We start from the raw sequence: 20851 nt of genomic DNA, 5'->3' as shown, positions 1-20851 counted from the left end.
TTTTATTCCTGTTTATTTCATTAATTAAGTTTAGCTATTGGCTATTGTTTTCCATTTATTCAAGCATTTTATATGTTCTTTCTGTCATCTGTTAAAATAATTATTGTGATGTCGTTCACCTGAGCACAAAAAGATCATCTTTTAGTGAACCCATAGAAAGTGAACCAACTCAAAAGATTCGACTCTCTGTGACGAATCAAAAGAGTCATTACACCGCGAACACCCGCTCACACGAGGGCGCTGTGTGTTTTTCCCGCGTGTCTGTTCACGGTGGAGCTGCGCTTGTTCGGAGCGGATTGTAAACACACGGCTATGGCTGCTGAGAGGGGCGGAGGTGACAACAACATTAACGACGAAATGGGGAACCAGCTACAGCTCCTGCCAGGCACGTTTGTCTTTTAATTTCCACATTATTGCAGTATCAAAAGCTTGGCTTTTTAATGTCTTCCTCAGAAACGTGAGATTCTTGCAGACATTTACAAATCCGCAGCTGTCTCCATGCATGACAGATGACGAGCTTCCTTTTCAAACTGAAAGTGTCTCTGTATACACCTGCTAATGCACAAAAAGCAGCAAATATATATTTTTCATACAGGTTTTGTAGCTGTTGTAAAAATGACTACAAAGTTTTTTGACGTGTTCACGCATTTTGTTGGTTTACTGTTTTATTAGTATTAAAATGTTAGCCCTGTTCTTGATTAATAATGGAAATCGAAAGTTGAAACAGGTTGTAATGTATACACTACATGACAAAAGTCTTGTCATTGATCCCAGTTGTAAGAGCAACAGATAACAACTTCTAGTTGATCAAGCGGAAAAGTGGCAGAAGGTAGATTTTTCAGATGAATCATCTGTTGAACTGCATCACAATCATCACAAACACTGCAAAAGACCTATTGGAACCACCATGAACCCAAGATTCTCACAGAAATCAGTCAAGTTTGGATAAGGAAAAATGATGGTTTGGGGTTACATTCAGTATAGGGGTGCGCTAGAGATCTGTAGAGTGGATGGCAACATCAACAACCTGAGGTATAAAGACATTTGTTCTGCCCATTACATTATAAACCACAGGAGAGTGGAAATTCTTCAGCAGGATAGTGCTCCTTCTCATACTTCAGCCTTCACACCAAAGTTCCTGAAAACAAAGAAGGTCAAAGTGCTCCAGGATTGGCCAGCCCAGTCACTAAATATGAACATTATTGAGCATGAATAAGGTAAGATGATATTGAGCATGTCTGGGGTAAGATGGAGGAGGCATTGAGGATGAATCCACAGAATCTTGATGAACTCTGAGAGTCCTGCAAGAGCGCTTTCTTTGCCATTCCTTGACTTTATTCATGAGTTATTTGAGTCATTGCAGAGATGTATGAATATTAATTCTTCTTCCACTGCACCATGACTTTATTTTCTATATTGTACATATTTCTATTAAGTGACGAGACTTTTATCTTAGCAAAGTCAGACCTTACTGTCCTAATTAAATAATTATAGTAATTTTGGTAAAATAAACGTAATACAGAGGATTTTCCCTTTCATTTAAGCCACTTCTGATACAAAATGATCAACAAGAAGTCAAGTTATAATTTGTTGTTCCTAAAACTTAGATAGGTAACAAGACTTTTGTCAGGTAGTATACTGTTGAGAAAACAAAAGTACAATTGAAACATGAGTAAAGCATTTTCTAATCATAATATCTGTGTTTCTGTTTTTCCACAGAGAATGAAGAGGAAGAGGAGGATGACATGGAGACAGAGGACAGAGATGGAGAGGATGGGGAAAAGCCAAGTATTATAAACTTTGACACGAGTCTGCCAACTTCACATGCTGTAAGTATCATCTGTCTGTTATGATCTATAGCATAGATCTCAAACTTAATTCCTGGAGGGCCGCAGCTCTTCACAATAGCTCCAACCCTAATCAAACACAGCTGATCCAACTAATCAAGGTGTTTAAGACTACTAGAGACTATTATTAAGCAGGTGTGAGTTGGAGGTGGTTGGAGCTAAGCTGCAGAGCTGCGGCTCTCCAGGAATTGAGATTGAGACTATTGATCTATAGGCTATGAAAGAGTAAAATCATGTTTTAAATAGACCTAAACTGCATTTAGTTGCCTTGTATTTATACATGTTAACTGACAATAAAGTTGAATCTAATCTAATCTGAACTAGAATGCCCCAATATGCTTTTTTAATATCATAAATGAAGTCTGCAAATTTCACTGTGCACCTTAAACGTTATTGAAATGAGGTTAAATTCTGAAGTAAATTCAAATATTTATTATGAGAAAATGATGTTTTTTTCATGGATGCAGGCACACAGGACATAATAGCCTTTTTTATTTTAGTTTATCCTCAAAATATTTGCTATATACTAAATCCTTATCTGTTGAAATGTAAATAAGGCATAAACACTTGTTTGTTTGGATTATGAAGTATCTTGGCTCAGATATGGAGGAGTTTCACGGCCGTACCCTGCATGATGAGGACAGTGTGCAAAATCTGCCGGTTCTTCCCCATGTGGCTCTCATTTTGATCCCGGGTCAGACACTGCCTTTGCAACTTTTCCGACCACAGGAGGTCAGCATGTTTCGCAACCTCGTAAGCCAGGACCGCACGTTTGCAGTGCTTGCACACAGGTACTAACAACAAGCAGGGTACAGAATTATAACCACTTCACATTCTTCTTCAAGAACATTATCAAAGCAGATTGCAGAGAAGATTTATTAATAGCCCATACTTTTATACATCCTCGTTTTAGTTTGATCTGGTTTCTGTCTCTTTCTCAGCCCTGATCCGAGTGGAACGGAGACGAAGGCCGAGTTTGGGACGACTGCAGAAATATATGCATTTCGTGAAGAGCAGGAGTATGGCATAGAGACAGTGAAGATTAAAGCTGTCGGACGACAACGCTTCAGAGTGCATGACATACGCACACAAGCAGACGGGTATTCTTTAATAATGATTTTAAAAAAATTAAAAACACTGTGATATAGGGCTGTGTGATATGACAACAATTTTTTATCATGATATAAAGTCATCTCATATCCTGATTACGATATATATCAGAATTGTTTTTACATTTTAAAGTACGTACACAAAAATGCATTTATTCATTTGTGATTTTATTTCTCACTTTATTTAGAAATTAAGGGCAAATGTTTGATTAAGGTTGTAGAAAAATAAAAAAAGAAATTTAAATAAAATCTAAAATACCTTCCAAAAACTAATGTTTACACGCCCAACATAATATATTGCTAAATAAAATGCAAAACATAAACATTTAACTTTCAAACTTTTCAACCATTTCATTCATTTTCTTTTCGGCTTAGTCCCTTTATTAATTTGGGGTCACCACAGCGGAATGAACCGCCAACTTATCCAGCACATGTTTTATGCAGCGGATGCCCTTCCAGCTGCAACCCATCTCTGGGAAACATCCATCCACACTCATACACTACGGACAATTTAGCCTACTCAATTCACCTATACCGCATGTCTTTGGACTGTGGGGGAAACCGGAGCACCCTGAAGAAACATACGCGAACGCAGTGAGAACATGCAAACTCCACACACACCAACTGACCCAGCCGAGACTCGAACCAATGACCTTCTTGCTGTGAGGCGACAGCACTACCTACGTCTGCCCTCAACTTTTTCACCATGCTGTTATTCATGTTTCTGCCTGCATGTTTCTGCCAGTCTTATCATAAACAATAAACAAATAAATGATAGAGCATAATATGAAATTATAGACTTTTTAATTTATCTGTATGATTTATATTGACATATTACACAGCCCTGCTGCCATACTCAAATCTGGTTGTTTTTCTGTAGGATTCGTCAGGCTAAAGTACAGATTTTACCTGAGAGGATTCTGCCAGACCCTTTATGTGAACTGCAGTTCCTGCCACGCTTGCAAACACACTTGCCACAGACCAAACACACACAAACAACACCACCACCACAGAAGCGGTGCAGCCAGAACTATAGACAGGTGATGGATATTATAGGACACAAGTCCAGATCAGTGCTTCTCAACCATAAGAAGAGCTTAGCAAACTTCCAAGGGACCTGCACAACGTCATTATTATTGACAATAATAGTTATTTATAGAACATTATATTATGTAATTAGTATTATTTCTATATTAAAACAAAGAAAATTAGTTAAATGCATAAAAATACTCTTTGTGGTTTATTAAGCGTATATTAACACATGAGTTTATAGAAAGAAAGCAGTCTGAAAAGGTTGAGAACCACTGCCTTGAAGTAGTTGTTTTGCTATATCATAATATTGGCTTTGTATTCTATCAAAAGTTATTGTAAACATCGTAATTGTAAAATTTTTTAAATCATCTTCTCACTTTATTTTACAGAAAAAGCTCCCTTGTGCAAGTATGACCTCATGGCCTCCTTGGGTTTATGCCCTTTATGATTCGGTACGTTCAACCTCTTATCATACATTTTATTGTCAAAACCAGGCTTTTGTTGCACAGGTATATTTGTGGAAATAGCCAAACATACATTGTATGGTTCAAAGTTTTAAAAAATATAATTTTATGCCGGAAATGATTAGAATATTAAGCATAAATAATGTTGTTTTAGCACATTTTGTAAATGTCCTACCATAAATAAATCTGAACTTAATTTTAATAAGAACTTAATTTGCATATCTTTTAAAGGCAGTGTTTTCAATATTTAGATTTTTTAAAACACATTTCTTATTATTATGATGATAGATTTTTTATTTGTATTTATTCACCTTTCAGATGATGTATAAATCTTATTTTGCTAAAATTTACTGTTATGACTGGTTTTATGGTTCAGGGTCACAAATGATACATTTTACTTTACGAATGCATCTTTTACAGAGTAAGTCTGGAAAGATAGTTGCATTAATTTCACTGGAAATCATTTTATTTATTAGAAATAAAAATGATATTTTAAAAAAATCTTTCAAATGTACAATGGACCCTTTTCACAAGCCTGCTTTGACGTGTTTGATGGTCATCAGGATATTAAATGCTTGAAAGTTTTTAATAAATGGATTTTATTTTAAACGTATGAACAATTATATGTATTTATGTATGTATTATATCACCTTTGCTTAAAATGACCAAAAAATAATTGCCGCTTATGCGTCTGTGGGACAGGACAGTGAATTTGACAGTATTCTCTCCTCAGGCTGCCTTCATCAGTCTCACAACATTTTTTTTTCCTTTTTCTGAAAGTCTTTATAACATTATCGTGAAGCTTTTCTTTTATTATTTGAGAAAATAATATTGTAAAAAAATATTTGTTGTTTTCTCCCATTTACTGCACTCTAAAATTTTCCCAGCTATGACGACTTCCGCTACTGAGAAACCTGGAAATGTGAAAAGGGTCAATATCAGCTAAATTATTCTCAACATTTTCATATCAACCTTTTATCATTGTTTTGCAAATGTATTTCTCCCCAGAAAACGCTCATGAGCAGAGTTAAGAAACAACTGCACGAATGGGATGAAAACCTGAAAGACGAGTCCCTGCCTACAAATCCCACAGGTGCAGACTGGGTGCAAGGCCAAAGACATTTCAGGCATTTAGAAAGTACTGCGTTTAGCAGGTATCTCTCTCTATCTCCTCTGCAGATTTCTCATACAGGGTGGCCGCGTGCCTACCAATAGATGATGCTCTACGACTACAGCTACTGAAGATTGGCAGTGCCATCCAGAGACTGCGCTGTGAGCTGGACATCATGGACAGGGTGTGTATGTGTATCGTTGCCTTTGTTTATAAGTGTTGTCTAGAAGTTGTAATATAGGGGAAATGTAATATTTATATATTTCATGTGTTTTTACAGTGCACTTCTCTCTGCTGTAAACAGTGTCAGGATACTGAGATAACCAGCAAGAATGAGATCTTCAGGTCAGACAATGATTTTTAAAAATGCTGAGAACTGAATTTTAAATGGTAGTTCTATGTAAAATAACAATGAGCAATATAAGGCTAGATAAATGAAATCGTTGTATCATCATTTCATTTATTCTGATGTACAGTTTGATTCTAGTGAGGTAAATAGAGCACAATAAAACTTCAGATGACCCATTAAAGTCAGCGTGAGGTTAAATTTCAGCTTTTAATTTATAAATGCATGTTCTTGATCTTGTTTTGGAATGATTAATTCCTATTTTTCAATATGTTTTCAAAATGTCATACAGTATCTATGTTTTCTGATGAAATGACAACCTTCCCTACCTCCAGTTTATTGTGATTTATAAGATTCAAAAGGCTGGAAAAAGCTGCTGTTAAACAAGGGATAACAGACTTTGGATTTTTGTGTGAACTATCCCTTCAGGATTGAAATGGTAGCGGCTACTCATAAATCTCTACTCTATTTTTAGTCTGTCTCTGTATGGGCCAATGGCAGCATATGTGAATCCACATGGTTATGTTCATGAGACGCTTACTGTCTACAAGGCCAGCAACCTCAACCTGATTGGACGACCTTCCACATTGCATAGTTGGTTTCCAGGGTAAGTTTTAATGCTTTTGCATGTTCAAAAATAGGTTTTTGGTCATTTGGCACCTGGTATTAACAGGCAATTTTAGTGATCTGATCACAAGTGGTTAGCTCAGACTCATTTGTGTACAACTGATGATAAACATGGGTTTGAATTCATCCGTTGTGAACAGATCAGATTTCATTGAGCTGTTTTTTTTCTTATTTCATGTTTTACATCATCTACTGAATAAACAAACCACATCACACAAGTCGTAAAACAAGCTAATGAAACTACGATGACAGCTACGATATTAAATGTAATTTGTGTGTTTTACTACAGCACAATATGAATACTTTGTTTTTGATGTACTTTCTTACAAGAATTCCCATAATGATTAAAAATTAGGCTAACAGGCAAAATGTTTTGACACGTTCGGCCACATGAGCGTTCACAATAAAAAAAGCAATAATTGTATTTTCAGCTGCTTCTAAAAGTGGAAAACAATTTTTTTAACACGCTGTTTACATCTGTATTTTACACTATTCACTCACTACCAGTTTAAATGCACAGCATATAATTCTATTGCCACTAGGGGATGCGTATTCAAAACAAACAAAGCGTAGTTTGATATCATGACAGAGTGTGGATTCATGGGAGTGGATAAGCCAAAATAATCAAAACCTATTATCATGGTAGTATAAAGCAGAGCTTTTATTCTGCCACAGTCAACAGTTTCTGGATGATACATGGAGAAGGATTAGTGTTGTTTTATCATACTAAATACATTTTTAAGTTCTGTCATAATGCGGCTCTTTAGTCGAATAAAACGCACAACATTTTAAAGCCTTTTTGTGTTTTCTATGGACCTTATTCTTCAATGAGGACGTGCGTTCGTTTTTGCGATTGTTTTAGAACTTCTTATTCAGTTGCCTATGGGAGAAATAACTAGGAATAATAAAAGGTAGAAAACTGTCAAACTACTTTCTCTACAAACAAGTGTGTTCATGATTCTACTTAAAAAGGAGAACAATATAATAAGACAATGTCAGTTTTGAAGATAAAGAAGCATAACAAGCTGTTTTTACATCTAAACATCAGTGGAAGTGAATTAGACTGGAAGTCTCAAGCCAAAAAGATTCCAACAGCTCCACCCGCTTGTACGTCAGGAATAAGGTCTAAAAATCAGTGATGTATGGCATCATTAGCAAGGAAACACAGGACAGGCACCATGTCATTAGTTAAAATTGCTCTCTAAAAATCTCTGTATTTTAACATTCTTCGAAACATTTGTGATAATGTAAGTACATAAATGAACAAAATATAGAACACTGTTTTAGTGGTTTTTATTTTATACATACAGTTAAAGTCAGAATTATTACCCCCCTTTCAATTTTTTTTCTTTTTTAAATATTTCCCAAATGTTGTTTAACAGAGCAAGGACATTTTCACAGTATGTATGATAATATTTGTCCTTCTGGAGAAAGTCTTATTTGTTTTATTTCTGCTAGAATAAAAGCAGTTTTACAATTTTTTTTTATGAAACATTTAAGGTCAAAATTATTAGCCCCTTTAAACAATTTTTTTTCAATAGTCTACAGAACAAACCATCATTATACAATAACTTGCCTAAATTACCCTAACCTGCCTAGTTAGCCTAATTAACCCAGTTAAGCCTTTAAATGTCACTTTAAGCTGTATAGAAGAGTCTTGAAAAATATCTAGTCAAATATTATTTACTGTCATCATGACAAAGATAAAATAAATCAGTTATTAGAAATGAGTTATTAAAATTATTATGTTTAGAAATGTGCTGAAAAAATCTCTCCACTAAACAGAAATTGGGGGAAAAAATAAACAGGGGCTAATAATTTAGGGGGGCTATTAATTCTGACTTCAACTGTATTTATACAACAGTTCTGTCTGGTTCTTAAATCTGATAGACTGATAGCCGTGCAATTTTCTGTAAAAAAAGCACTTGTACAACCTCTTCTACCTTCACCCTTGTGCATTACTCCCCACATGGTCTTTTAAGGCTTTTTTAGTCAAGAATCTGTTTGTTTAGATTGCAGCTATGCAGTTTATTTATAAGGATAGTGCCTATTTTAAATATTTATAATTTCTGAGAGACCACGCGTCAAATACTCGGTCTAAAGTGACATTAGTGAAGTAACAACGGTTTCTGCTGTTCTGACATCAGCTGCAGATTTGAATGACTGGTGGAAGAAAGTAGTTCCTCATACAAAAGGATTTTTACACTTAGTTTGATTTTCTTTTTTATATACATGATTATGCTGTCGAACTGTTGTATAAACGCAATATCACACTCATAACAATGCGATGTGGCCATATATCGTCACTGGTAAGACACTAAGGCCAACGCACACCTCCCACTAGTGCCGATACACAGCCATAGTGCACTGCTACTCGTGTGATATTGTTCATATTTATAATTATTTTGATTTAGTGTGTTTCTTTGCTCAGGTATGCGTGGACAATTGCTCAGTGCAGAACCTGCGGCTCTCACATGGGCTGGAAGTTCTCTGCGGTCAAAAAGGATCTCAGTCCTCCTCGGTTCTGGGGTTTGACACGTTCTGCTCTGTTACCAACAATCCCACAAGGCGAAGAGGGTGTAGAGGGCTCACGTTTGCTGTGCCTGTGACTTGATGATCCCAGGATAACCTACGACCTTTAACCCTGAAGCCCACAAGCATATGCTCCACAAGGGGTCTCCTCTATCACTCCTAAAACACGAGACTCCAAAACCTCCCCCGAAAGAGAGAGAGAGAGCAAACGTGACTTCATATGTGTAGATGTGTGCATGAACAGGGAAAGGAAAGAAACGACAGGGAAGCATAAGATAAAGGAGAGGAAAGAACAACAGAAGACAAGTTGTTGCCTTCACACACCTTATGCTGTGTAAATGACAGCCTGATACGTGCAATATCATACCAGACGAGCTCTTTAAGATATTACAATCTGTTGTAATGCACTTAATTTACAGTCTAGCAGTCTTTTCTTCTTTATTACTGTCTAGATAGCTGTCGTTGACGCTCTTTAAGTGAGATTTCATCTAGTTTGGATGTTTATAAAATAAGTATTGTGTTCAAATAGGGATAAATCTCTAGCACCAAAGTGTGACGATCTCATTTAGTCATTTTTTTTGGAGCCCACATGACTTTAGGGACTTAATCATGTGTACCTCAGATAATTACAGTACGCCTGCAAATCAAGGTCTAAACTTCTTGAATTAAATCATTTTCCACATGCGATGCCCCATGTTTTTGCTTCGGATATTCTGGGCACAAAACTCCTGGGTAAAATTGGCAGGTGACGACTAAAGGAAATATTATTTGGACTTATATCAAGAGCAGTCTCAAAGATGTTTTGTATTTCTTCGTTTTTTTTAGGGTTGCTTCATTCTTTATCATTCATTTATTTTGGATACCATTTCATTGAATTATGATATGATGCATTTGTTGAGTCGAGAGACAAAAATAGATGTGTGTGTACATAAGAAAGCGATTGGTTTTTACAGTCTGCCTTGGGAAATACTAAAAGTATAAATATTCTGTTGACATGTTCATGAAATGGAGTGCAAAATAGACTTTTATTCAGAGAATCAGCACACGTGTACTTTCTCAGCTAGTCAGTTAAGTAGCTGTAATAAGAAAACAAACTGAATTGCATATCTGTGATGTTCAAGAGATTACAAACTGTTCAGTACTGATAAATTCTTGCCAATAAACCGCTTCTGAAACGTCAAGAGTGTGTGTCATTTGTAAAGAAATTTCACGCATAATTGATATGTTAAGAAAGGGAATGTTATTATCAACTTATTACAAGAATTGATTGACCTTGATGAATCTTAGTTCAACATCTACTAATAAAATATTAAAGTTGTATATGTTAATGTTATTTAATGAGCCTAAGCTAACAGCAAATAATTATTTTTATTAATTAACGTAACGAAAGTGACTTGTAATGATGAGGTAACAGTTTACCCTAGGGTCTCATTAGGTAACATTCTTATTGATTACTATTTGCATGGTTAATCTATGGCTAGTGTAGCAAAACCATGATCAATATCGGATTACCATGGTTTATTACTTTTTTCTGTTTTATCTGTGGTTTATTTATTGTAATAGTTACTGAGACTGGCGACGCAGTGGCGCAGTAGGTAGTGCTGTCCCCTCACAGCAAGAAGGTTGCTGGTTCGAGCCTCGGCTGGGTCAGTTGGCGTTTCTGTGTGGAGTTTGCATGTTCTCCTTGCGTTCGCGTGGGTTTCCTCCGGGTGCTTCAGTTTCCCCCACAGTCCAAAGACATGCGGTACAGGTGAATTGGGTAGGCTAAATTTTCCGTAGTGTATGTGTGTGTGAATAAGTGTGTATGTGTTTACCAGCGATGAGTTGTGGCTGAAAGGGCATCCGCTGCATAAAACAAATGCTGGATAAGATGGCAGTTCATTCCGCTGTGGCGACCCCAGATTAATAAAGGGACTAAGCCGAAAAGAAAATGGATGAATGAATGAGTTACTGAAACTTCTATATACCCTGTAAAAGTCAGCTTGTTGCTTTTTATAGTGTAGAAATATTGTTTTATTGTAAGCAGATCTGTAGTTTGACCACATACACTAAAGAAAAAAATAATATATATATATATATATATATATATATATATATATATATATATATATATATATATATACATATTTAAACTAACAGTGTGTAATATGGAATAATTAATAAAAACGAGAAATCGCTTGATTTTTAAAATATTGTTTGAACATTCTACTGAATAACAGCTCGCCTATGGGACAACAGAATACCACTGTTTGTAAAGGCAGTTGTTGTATATCCTGACTACTACTATATAACATTTTTACAAGTACATTATTTTGCACTGCACACGAATACACACGCACCTTAAATTACTCACGCCATATGGAGCCAGATCAGTCTAAAGAACAATACATTTACAGAATAAAATTCATACATGCACAGCACAATTACAAAAAACAATTTGTAAGTTCAAAACACAATTCAAAAATACACAAATCTAATTTATAAATTCAAAATGCGATTCAAAAATACACAAATCTAATTCAGAAATTCAAAACGTGATTCAAAAATACACAAATCCAATTTTTGAATTCAAAACACAATTCATAATTAAACAAGCCATAAATACACAAATTAAATAGAAAATATTTATGATTTTTACTTGTGAATTTGTATTAATGAATTGTGTTTTGAATTTACAAATTGGATTTTGTAAACATGAACTGTGCTGTGCATATATTTTATTTTGTAAATATATTATTTTTGAGACTGATCTGGCTCAATAACACCATCTCTCTCTCTCTCTCTCTCTCTCTCTCTCTCTCTCTCTCTCTCTCTCTCTCTCTCTCTCTCTCTCTCTCTCTCTCTCTCTCTCTCTCTCTCTCAATTCAATTCAATAATTGCTTTATTGACATGTCAAATGTATTGCCAAAGCATTTATAAAGTTTACATTTAAACAAAAGAACATACAAATATAATAAAAAACACAGTAAATAGAAGCAGTAGTCAATTCAATTCAATAATTGCTTTATTGGCATGACAATTGTTACAGATGTATTGCCAAAGCATTTATGAAGTTTACATTAAAAATAAATGAGCATACATGTATAATAAAAAGCACAGTAAACAAAGTAAATAGTAGTAAAAAAAAAGCTATATACATATAATAATTAAACAAAAATATTATATCATATTATTCAATATATCATTATTATTTAATATATTATTATTCAATATGTCATATTATTATTGAATGTATCATATTATTCATATATATCAAGTAGTAGTCTCTCTCTCTCTCTCACACACACACACACACACACACACGTTTTCAATACCAACCAAAGCACTAGAGGGAGCTGTTATGATTCTGTCTTCTTCGCCGACTCTCACAAGATTACACAATCAAAACAAACTCACCCAGCAGCACGGACGTATGTGTGACAGTCACGTACAGTCTTTTCTCTCTACTCGGGTTCTTTTTCTGGTTAAATCAGATCATTGCTGCTTAAGGGCTTAGAACGTGTTTAATATAGTTAAAAAGGAGAGCTTGATCATTTCTAGTTTGTTTATTTATGTTTTGTTTAGCTTTTAAAATACGATTAACGTTGGAGCTTTAGTCTAACTCGGTAGTAGCAGGAACTGTCCTGTCTTTGACGATGCCCCAGGACTCTCAGGAGGGCCAGCAGCCGCTCCCGCTGGTCCGGTCTCTGATCAGCCGAATACAGGTCAACGTGCTGTTCTGTAACTGCAGCCCGCGCGTCGTCAAGCCCGTCTGGATCAACTTCCTCGGGGAGCCGCAGCCGTATGTGAACATTCAGCCGTACACCGGACGAAGAATAACAACTTATGTGGGTTCGTGAAATTATACTGAATTATCTGCATTAAGTTGGTAAAATTGCTACGCGTTTAACTCGTTTTTGAAACGGATAAACAATGAGGGTTTTACACCATGCAAATAACAACAAATAACATTGAGCTTAAGTTGGCTTTATATTTGCACATTCGGACATTCTCCTTAAAATATCATTTTAATAATATATTATTTGCGAATTCTGATAATAATTATATTTTATTGACTTTTTCAAGAACAACCACAGAGGAACACACACACACACACACACACACACACACACACACACACACACACGCAAAACACTCAGCACTTTCCCGGACAAATCTTATGAGTAAATGAGCAGATCAACAAAGTAAACATAGTTTTGTGTGTGACAACAGAAAAAATGGGAATAAAAATAAATAAAATAGATTTAAAAGTCTTAAGAATCTACAGAATTTGAATGGCTGGTTTGTTCATCCAGATATTTGAGAAATAAACCCCAGACACTAAAGAATCTTTCAATAGAATGAGTCCTCAGAAATGTCAGTCTGTCTATCTGTATTACCAAAATCATGTCCACAATCCACATTTGAAATGAAGGGGGTGAAGATGACTTCCAATGCCAGAGCACAAGCCTTTTAGCCACAATCATACCTAAAGACAAAGACTGTTGGAGTCCTTCTAGGAGATGAGAAATGTGTTGTGAATATCTGAAAATAGAAGTTCTTCATCAGGTGGTAAAGATTTACTATAAGCCTTAGAATACCAATCAAATATGCTTGACCAAAATGTATATAACAAAGGACAAAACCAGAAAGCACAAGAAGTCGTGTCTTCTGTCACTTTGTACCTGTCACATAATGGCGATACGAAGGGGAAACTTTTATGCAACTTTGCTTTACTATGATGCAAGCTATGGACAACCTTAAATTGGACCAACTGAAGTCTACTGTTGACTGAACAGGACCGTATAATTTCCAGGCATTTATCCCATATGTCTTCAGAAAGCTCAGCCCCTAAGTCTTTCTCCCAGGCAGCTTTTAACCATATTTGCGATTTCTAAATAGGGAAATTATATTAGCAGTCAATGACAACATTGATTACAGTAGGGCGGCACGACATTGGAAAAAATTGGAGATTTCGATATTTAGCTTTTCTGCGATTATATATTGCGATATGAGTACAATTTCCCCAGCTCTATTTGTAAAAATCTTGATTGGGTTGATATTGTAAGTGTGTGAATCCAGTATAAAAAAATAATAAGCAAATTGCATACAAGAATAATTATAATAGAGCAAAAAAAAAGTAAATGTAAAGTGCTTTATGGTTCAAAGAGTCAACCAGAGTACAGAAATGTAATACTGTAAGGTAAAATAACACTGTATGGTCTTCATTGTATTAATAATTCAGTAAAATTGTTCTTCATGAAAGTTACAAATGTACATTTTTGTGCCCGAATGCTTTAAACTTTCTTGAAATGCCTTTAAAACACATGCAAATGATAAAGTTTAACTCTGTTATGGTTATACTTTGCAATGACTCCACAAATCTTATGGATTCTCAATTGTGCTGATCAACTTTAATCCCTCAAAATTGCATATCCTGGGATGTGACTATTGCAGACATGCACATTGCGATATTGATACTGAAACGATATATAGTGCAGCCCTAGTTCACAGTCAGTTAAATGGTGCTTATGTTGTTTTGTTTGCGATTTCAGACCTAATATTCAAATTAGCTTTGTAAACAATATAGAGACTGTTAAATGAACGAATGTTTGAAAGTAAAACCAACTTTACCATGTAGCTTGACACATTTGATCTCAAATTTTTGAGTTAGTCTCAGAAGGAATCAGTTAAATATGAAATCTTACCCCAAGTGTGAGTGATTCAAACCCACTTACTTTTTAGTTTAGTTTGTTTAGTGGCTATAAAAATAAAGAAAAGTCTAAAATATCGTCTTTGCGTCTGAAATCGTTATCACCTGTTTTAATGATATTTTATCATGCTCTTTTTCCTGTTACTGTCAGGACATCCATGGATGTTTCGGGATGCAGAAACCGATGATCCAATGGTAGTCAACAATAAAGAGATGTATTTGCCAGCATCTCTTGAAAATGGTCAAGTCGCACATGCCAAGATCACATTGCCTGGTATACATATTTCACCCTTTTATTTCAATCACACTTCTTGCACTAACATTGAATTAACTGTGATAACTGCAATTATAAGCGCTGCATTTTAAAGGGTTAGTTAACCTAAAAATTATGTTATTAATTACTCCGCCTCATGTCGATCCAAACCCCCAAGACCTTCATTCATCTTTGGAGCACACATTAAGATATTTTAGCTTAAACATGAGAGCTCCTTCATATACAGCAAGAGTGCTGTGATGTTCAAAGTTGAGAAAAGGAACCAAAAACCTTGTCAAAACAGTCCATGTGAATTCAGGGATTCAACTATAACAATATGAAGCTCCAAGAACACTTTTGTGTGCCAAAAAAACCTTTAAAAATTATATTGTTCGCCAGTGTCTTCCATGTCAGGTCAGAGTACATGTTTACTATTGGCAGTACAAAATATTTTACATTAGGGTCAGTAGCGCAACATACAAGGGTCATATAGCCAGTAGTAAATGTACACCCTGACCTGATGCAGAAGACATAGACAGACAAAGTTGTTTTTATATTTTTTCGGTCACACAGCTTTGTATGATTACAGTTGAACCACTGAAGTCACACAACAATGTTTTGACAATGTTTTTGGTTCCTTTTCTGGACTTTGAGTGTCATAGAACCGTTGCTGTATATGCAGAGTCAGAGAGCTCCTGGATTTCATCTAAAATATCTTAATTTGTGTTGCAAAGATGAACAAAGGTCTCAGGGGATTGGAAAGATATTAGGCTGAGTAAATAATAACAGGATTAACATTTTTGGGTGAACTAACCTTATGAAACAACACCTGATATTAGGAGTAATCCATTTTTATTCTTGAAACAAAATCTAAAATGCATCATTATATTTTCAAATATAAATATAATTTAATTTATTTAGTTTGGCTTGATGTACCTGAACAACAAAATGTATCATTAAAATGCTTTTAAAAACTTTAGATACTTTTGAACTTAAGATCAAGGTTGTGTGAGTTCTGCTTTGCTTTTCACTGTGTACACAAGCGATTGCCATGCAGACAGATCTAATCAAGTCATCTTAATGTATTCAGACGATACAGTATTAATAACTTTACTGAGCAAGGTAGAAGTTACGAGATTGCACCAGCAAGGCGTGAATAATTTTGTGTAACGGTGAGACAAATATGCTTTCGTGATTAACCTAAAAAAAACAGAGGAAATTGTGTTGAGATTCACAACATCTGATGTATGTACAAACCCTGTAGTTATACATAATGTAAACATCTGACAGGATGACAAATATAAGTATTTGGGTGTAATAATAGACAATAAGGCTTAATGGAAAGATAATATTGATAGTGTGTGTAACAAGATAAAACAAAGAATCAATTTTTTGCGTCGTCTTAGATCTTTTGGAGCATCGAAAAATATTTTTGAATCGTTCGTATTACAAGAACCTCACAAAGCTGGCAAGGAACATCATTTCAAACTCGAGTCATGTATTGAATCATGAATTTATACCATTGAAGTCTAACCGTCGATTTAGAGTGCCTAGTTTTAATAAATTGAAATTTAAAAAAAGTGTTTTGTACATCAGGCTGTCTTGGAGCTGAATAAGGTCCTTGTATTTTTTTTTTGTATTAGTCGTAGTTTCTTTGTAAGGAGTATTTATCATGCTGTTATGCAAGAAAAATTTCAGATGCAAGTCTGACAATAAAGTTTTGTATTGTATTATATACTAAAAATGAAAAACTTTTAAATATCACAAAAACACAGCAGAACTACTTCAGTAAACCTAAAATCAGAATTAGAAATTAAACTACAATCATTTCGCAGTGATACTAAAATTAAACTGTTAGATGTTTCTTAAAATGCATAAAAATGCAATTTGCAAACATACTGTAAAATACTTCAAAATAAAAATTAAGCTCATAAATCAAATCTGAGTTGAATCTAAAATGTACTTTTCATGTTGTGTTTGCGTTTACCAGTACTGACGTTGCGAGATCGCTGTCTGCAAGTTGTGAGACGGTTGGTGCGCAGGGAAGATATCGGCCGTCTGGAGATCGCCCGCTGCCTTCAAGAGGATCTAGCTCAGAGACCCAGCATTCAGGCTGATCTACGACGCATAAGCCAGCGTGTGGAGCAGAAGTTACTGGAGAACAGAGAACTGCAAAACAGACGCAAACATCAACATTAACTGGACTGTGCATATGTACTGAACAGACCTGTGCACCAACCAACAGCATATAAAACAAACTATATACTATAATGCTGTATAATACACAGTGCTGACAAACCAGAGGACTACTTTCATAATCAGACGGACACATTAGGCAGAATTATGTCAGCTGATGCTTTTAGAGCTGTTATGATTCATTGACAGGCAGAGACTTGAGAATTCACAGAAAGAACATTAGGAAATGTGGACTTTTGGGATTGTCTGTGTGGCTGGCCTACCAATAGATGAGAACAGTATCTTATGTTGATTACAGTTATCTGCATACTTTAACTCAATTACTTTCCATTTGTTTTAATATTTGTAAATAAATAATGGTTACTAAATATTTTATGTTAATAATATAACTATGTCTGACTTATTATGTCTGATATGTTTTTAGACACTTGCACAATGTCAAATATGGATTTACATAGACACACAAAATTAATTTCAATCTTAAGCAAATAGAAATTAATTGTATGAGCAATATCACACTCATAGCAGTGCGATATGGCTGTATATCGGCACTGGTGGGTTGCGTGCGTTGGCACGAGGCTGTAGGCAGAGTGCCTTAGTGTCCCACCAGTGATGATATACAGCCATATCGCACTGCTACGAGTGTATTTATACAACAGTTCGACGGCATAATTGTGTATATAAAAAAGAAAATCAAACACGGAGAGTCTCAAAATACTTTTGTATGAGGAACTACTTTCTTCCGTTCCAAAACCGATATGTGTCCCATCTCACACTCAATACACTACAATTACTATGATATGAATAGAGCACTGCAAGATAAAAAAGAGAGAGATCGACTTTGAATGTCACTGATCAATTTTAAAATGTTTTGATCAGCTGTAGTTTGAAAATCCGCCAATCTTTTCTCCTCTAAGGGCTTATTATGCAGCCACTCTCGCCATTTTGTGGACGGACAACGTCAGAGCATTGTTTTTGCTCTGCTCCATGACAGGCTGATGGATGTCGACGCGCTGTCTCTGAAAAATTATAAATATTTAAAATAGGCACTATTCTTCTAAACTGCATAGTTGCAATCTAAACAACTACATTCTCACCTAAAAATCCTCAAAAGTAAATTATGTTGTCCAACAGCTACAATATTTGTCAAACTGTAGTGAGTTTATTGATCTGCTGTCACTCTATGTGGGCGGAGTAATACAGAAAGAAGGTCACACACCTGACGCGCCGCTCAGTGATGCAATGCATCGCGCCACACATATCAGTTTCTATCAGTGTACACACACCGGCGCCGCAAGTTGGCGGCTGTCCAACGTGCCCAGCTAATCAGGACACTTCCTATTTCTTCACAGACAGCCATCAGAATAGTTTCCATTTAAATAACATCCGAATGTGCACGTCTGGTGTGCTATACTTCCAACTGTCATGTGCGCGCCGTGTCGCATCGCCGAGCGGCGCATCCGGTGTGTGATGCCCTGAAGGGTGAGGAGGCTGTATGAGTGCTGATATTACACAATATCGCATGGCTATCAGCCAATCAGATTCGAGAACCAGACAGAACTGTTGTATAAACATACTGTTGTAAATAAACAGTGACTACATGCCACATAGTTACAAATTGGCTGTGTCTGAAACAGCATACTTCCATACTATATAGTACGCTAAAATCAGTATGCGAGCCGAGTAGTATGTTCCAATTCATTGAATTCGAAAATCAGTATGCGAGAAATACCCGGATGACCTACTACTTCCGGCGAAGTGCGCATCCCATGCACGCTGCGCTATCCCATGATGCCCCACGAGAGAATTCATGAATGGGAGTGAAGCAATGCAACTGACATAGGTAGGTCACGTGACCATGATAAATGGCGGATGTAGTACGTCCTAATTCCATTCATACTTCTCCCATTCATACTTTATAGAACGTACTTTTCTAACAGTAATACGCTTAAATTCAAATGCAGTACCTACTGAGTAGTAGGCGATTTCGGACGCAGCCAATACATCAATATATTTATAGAACTTTATCTTATTTGCCTGTTCATAAAATTTCAGATTTTTTAAAAGTCTTCATCTAAATCACATTGTTTCAAAAATAATATTTAAATGAAACTAATATTTTGCAACACCTCCAAATGAAGTGAGATTTACCTGCCGTAAATTATTTTACCAGCCATGAAGATTAAAGAACATAACTTCAATAAACAAACATGGCCTATGATGACATGGCATGAGGAAACATCTACAGTTCTTGAATTTAATAAAATTAACAGTCATTTATTACTGTATATTGTATTGCCTTACACAGAAATTGACTTTAGACCTGTACAATAATTTACCACTAAAACATCTCCTATATTGCATACATTAACAAATTAAATATTAATTCTGTAAGACAAATCAGTGTATACATATGCTTCCACTGCACGCTACTTACATAGACATTATATAATAAATGTCAGTATACTTAGTAGTCCTCATGTGGTTAATAGGCCTATGTGCGCGCTCCATACTAAGCAGTAGCCGTCGTGCAGGTCGGGAATGACTGTAGATAGGAGTGAATTGCAGTGCTAATTGATCCACCTGAATTTCCTCATCAGTAGGCCTTAAGGTCAGTAACATTAAATTGCCGTAATTTGCACTGCATCGGGTTTATTCAAGCCTTACGCAGACTATTTTCCGTTCTTGTGATCGCCGTTATCCGCTTGGGCTTACGGTTTTAGGTCAGGCGTGCGCTTTCTGCTAAATATTAGCATCTGTAACGTTAGATAACTAATATGGCTTTAAATTCGCATATTAACGCGTTTTGCGTCGTATACAGATGTTTTTTGTTTACAAATCTATGAAAATAAACACACGTAGGCCTATAAAACAAAGGCGTTTTTAACCTTTTAGCTAACTTCAACTGACCGTTTATTTAAAAATAAAAAAAGATATGTTGTTAAATTTTAGCTTCAGTGTTTCTTACAAGATGATTTAGTTGCACTATTCCGTTTACACTTGGTATTTTTGACGTTTTTGTTGTTGTTATTTTTACAGAGAACCTCGAAATCAGTCAATTTCCCCCTTAAAACTCCCTTAACGTAGCTGCATCTAGGTCTGGGCGATATGAAAAAAATATCATATCACGATATTCATCTCATATATGTCATCCCATCCTGATAACTATATATCGATATAGCACTATTTCTGTAATTTCAATCAATTAATGCTATATACATTGACCGTTAACATTTTAAAATGGTTTACTCATTCAAATGTGATTTATATTTCTCACTTTATTTGGGACTTAAGGGCAAATGTTTGATTTAAAAAATTAGAATATTAAAGTATAAAATGTAAAACACTCCTGAAAAACTAGTAATTTCAGGTACAACCTAAAATTAAAATATCGCTAAATAAAAGGCAAAAAGTAAACATGTAAACACTTTTTTTTTTCAGGATTCTGTTATTCATGTTTCTGTCTGCATCCCCCTGAAGTTTGCGCTCACATAAACTATAAAGAAGTATTACCATAAACAGTGTATTTTATGACACCATGAAATAAATGAGTATATTATGAAAAGATAAGAGATAAACACCTGTTTTTATACTGTATTTATTTTAAATGTAAACATTTTCTTTTCTCAAGATCTTAGTGTG

At 35.4% G+C, this 20851-nt stretch overlaps 2 protein-coding genes across 2 annotated transcripts; both read left to right on the top strand.

The window, feature by feature from the left end:
- Positions 1-297: 297 nt before the first annotated feature.
- On the top strand, positions 298-9827 carry crbn (cereblon). Its single transcript, XM_056460261.1, has 11 exons — positions 298-385; positions 1720-1829; positions 2436-2638; positions 2789-2947; positions 3837-3996; positions 4378-4440; positions 5461-5545; positions 5632-5747; positions 5844-5908; positions 6385-6516; positions 8968-9827. The coding sequence occupies exons 1-11, from the start codon at positions 313-315 to the stop codon at positions 9143-9145; spliced, it is 1344 nt and encodes a 447-aa protein (XP_056316236.1). The 5' UTR covers positions 298-312; the 3' UTR covers positions 9146-9827.
- A 2748-nt stretch (positions 9828-12575) lies between these two features.
- On the top strand, positions 12576-17612 carry vhl (von Hippel-Lindau tumor suppressor). The gene is made up of 3 exons (XM_056460271.1): positions 12576-12899; positions 14912-15034; positions 17004-17612. Exons 1-3 carry the CDS (start codon positions 12704-12706, stop codon positions 17210-17212), a joined length of 528 nt encoding a protein of 175 aa, XP_056316246.1. The 5' UTR covers positions 12576-12703; the 3' UTR covers positions 17213-17612.
- The last annotated feature ends 3239 nt before the right edge of the window (positions 17613-20851 follow it).

This window comes from Danio aesculapii, chromosome 6 (assembly GCF_903798145.1).
Source record: "Danio aesculapii chromosome 6, fDanAes4.1, whole genome shotgun sequence".
NCBI lineage: Eukaryota > Metazoa > Chordata > Actinopteri > Cypriniformes > Danionidae > Danio > Danio aesculapii.
Note: the sequence above shows the minus strand (reverse complement) of the source record. Positions and strands in the feature narration are given on the sequence as shown.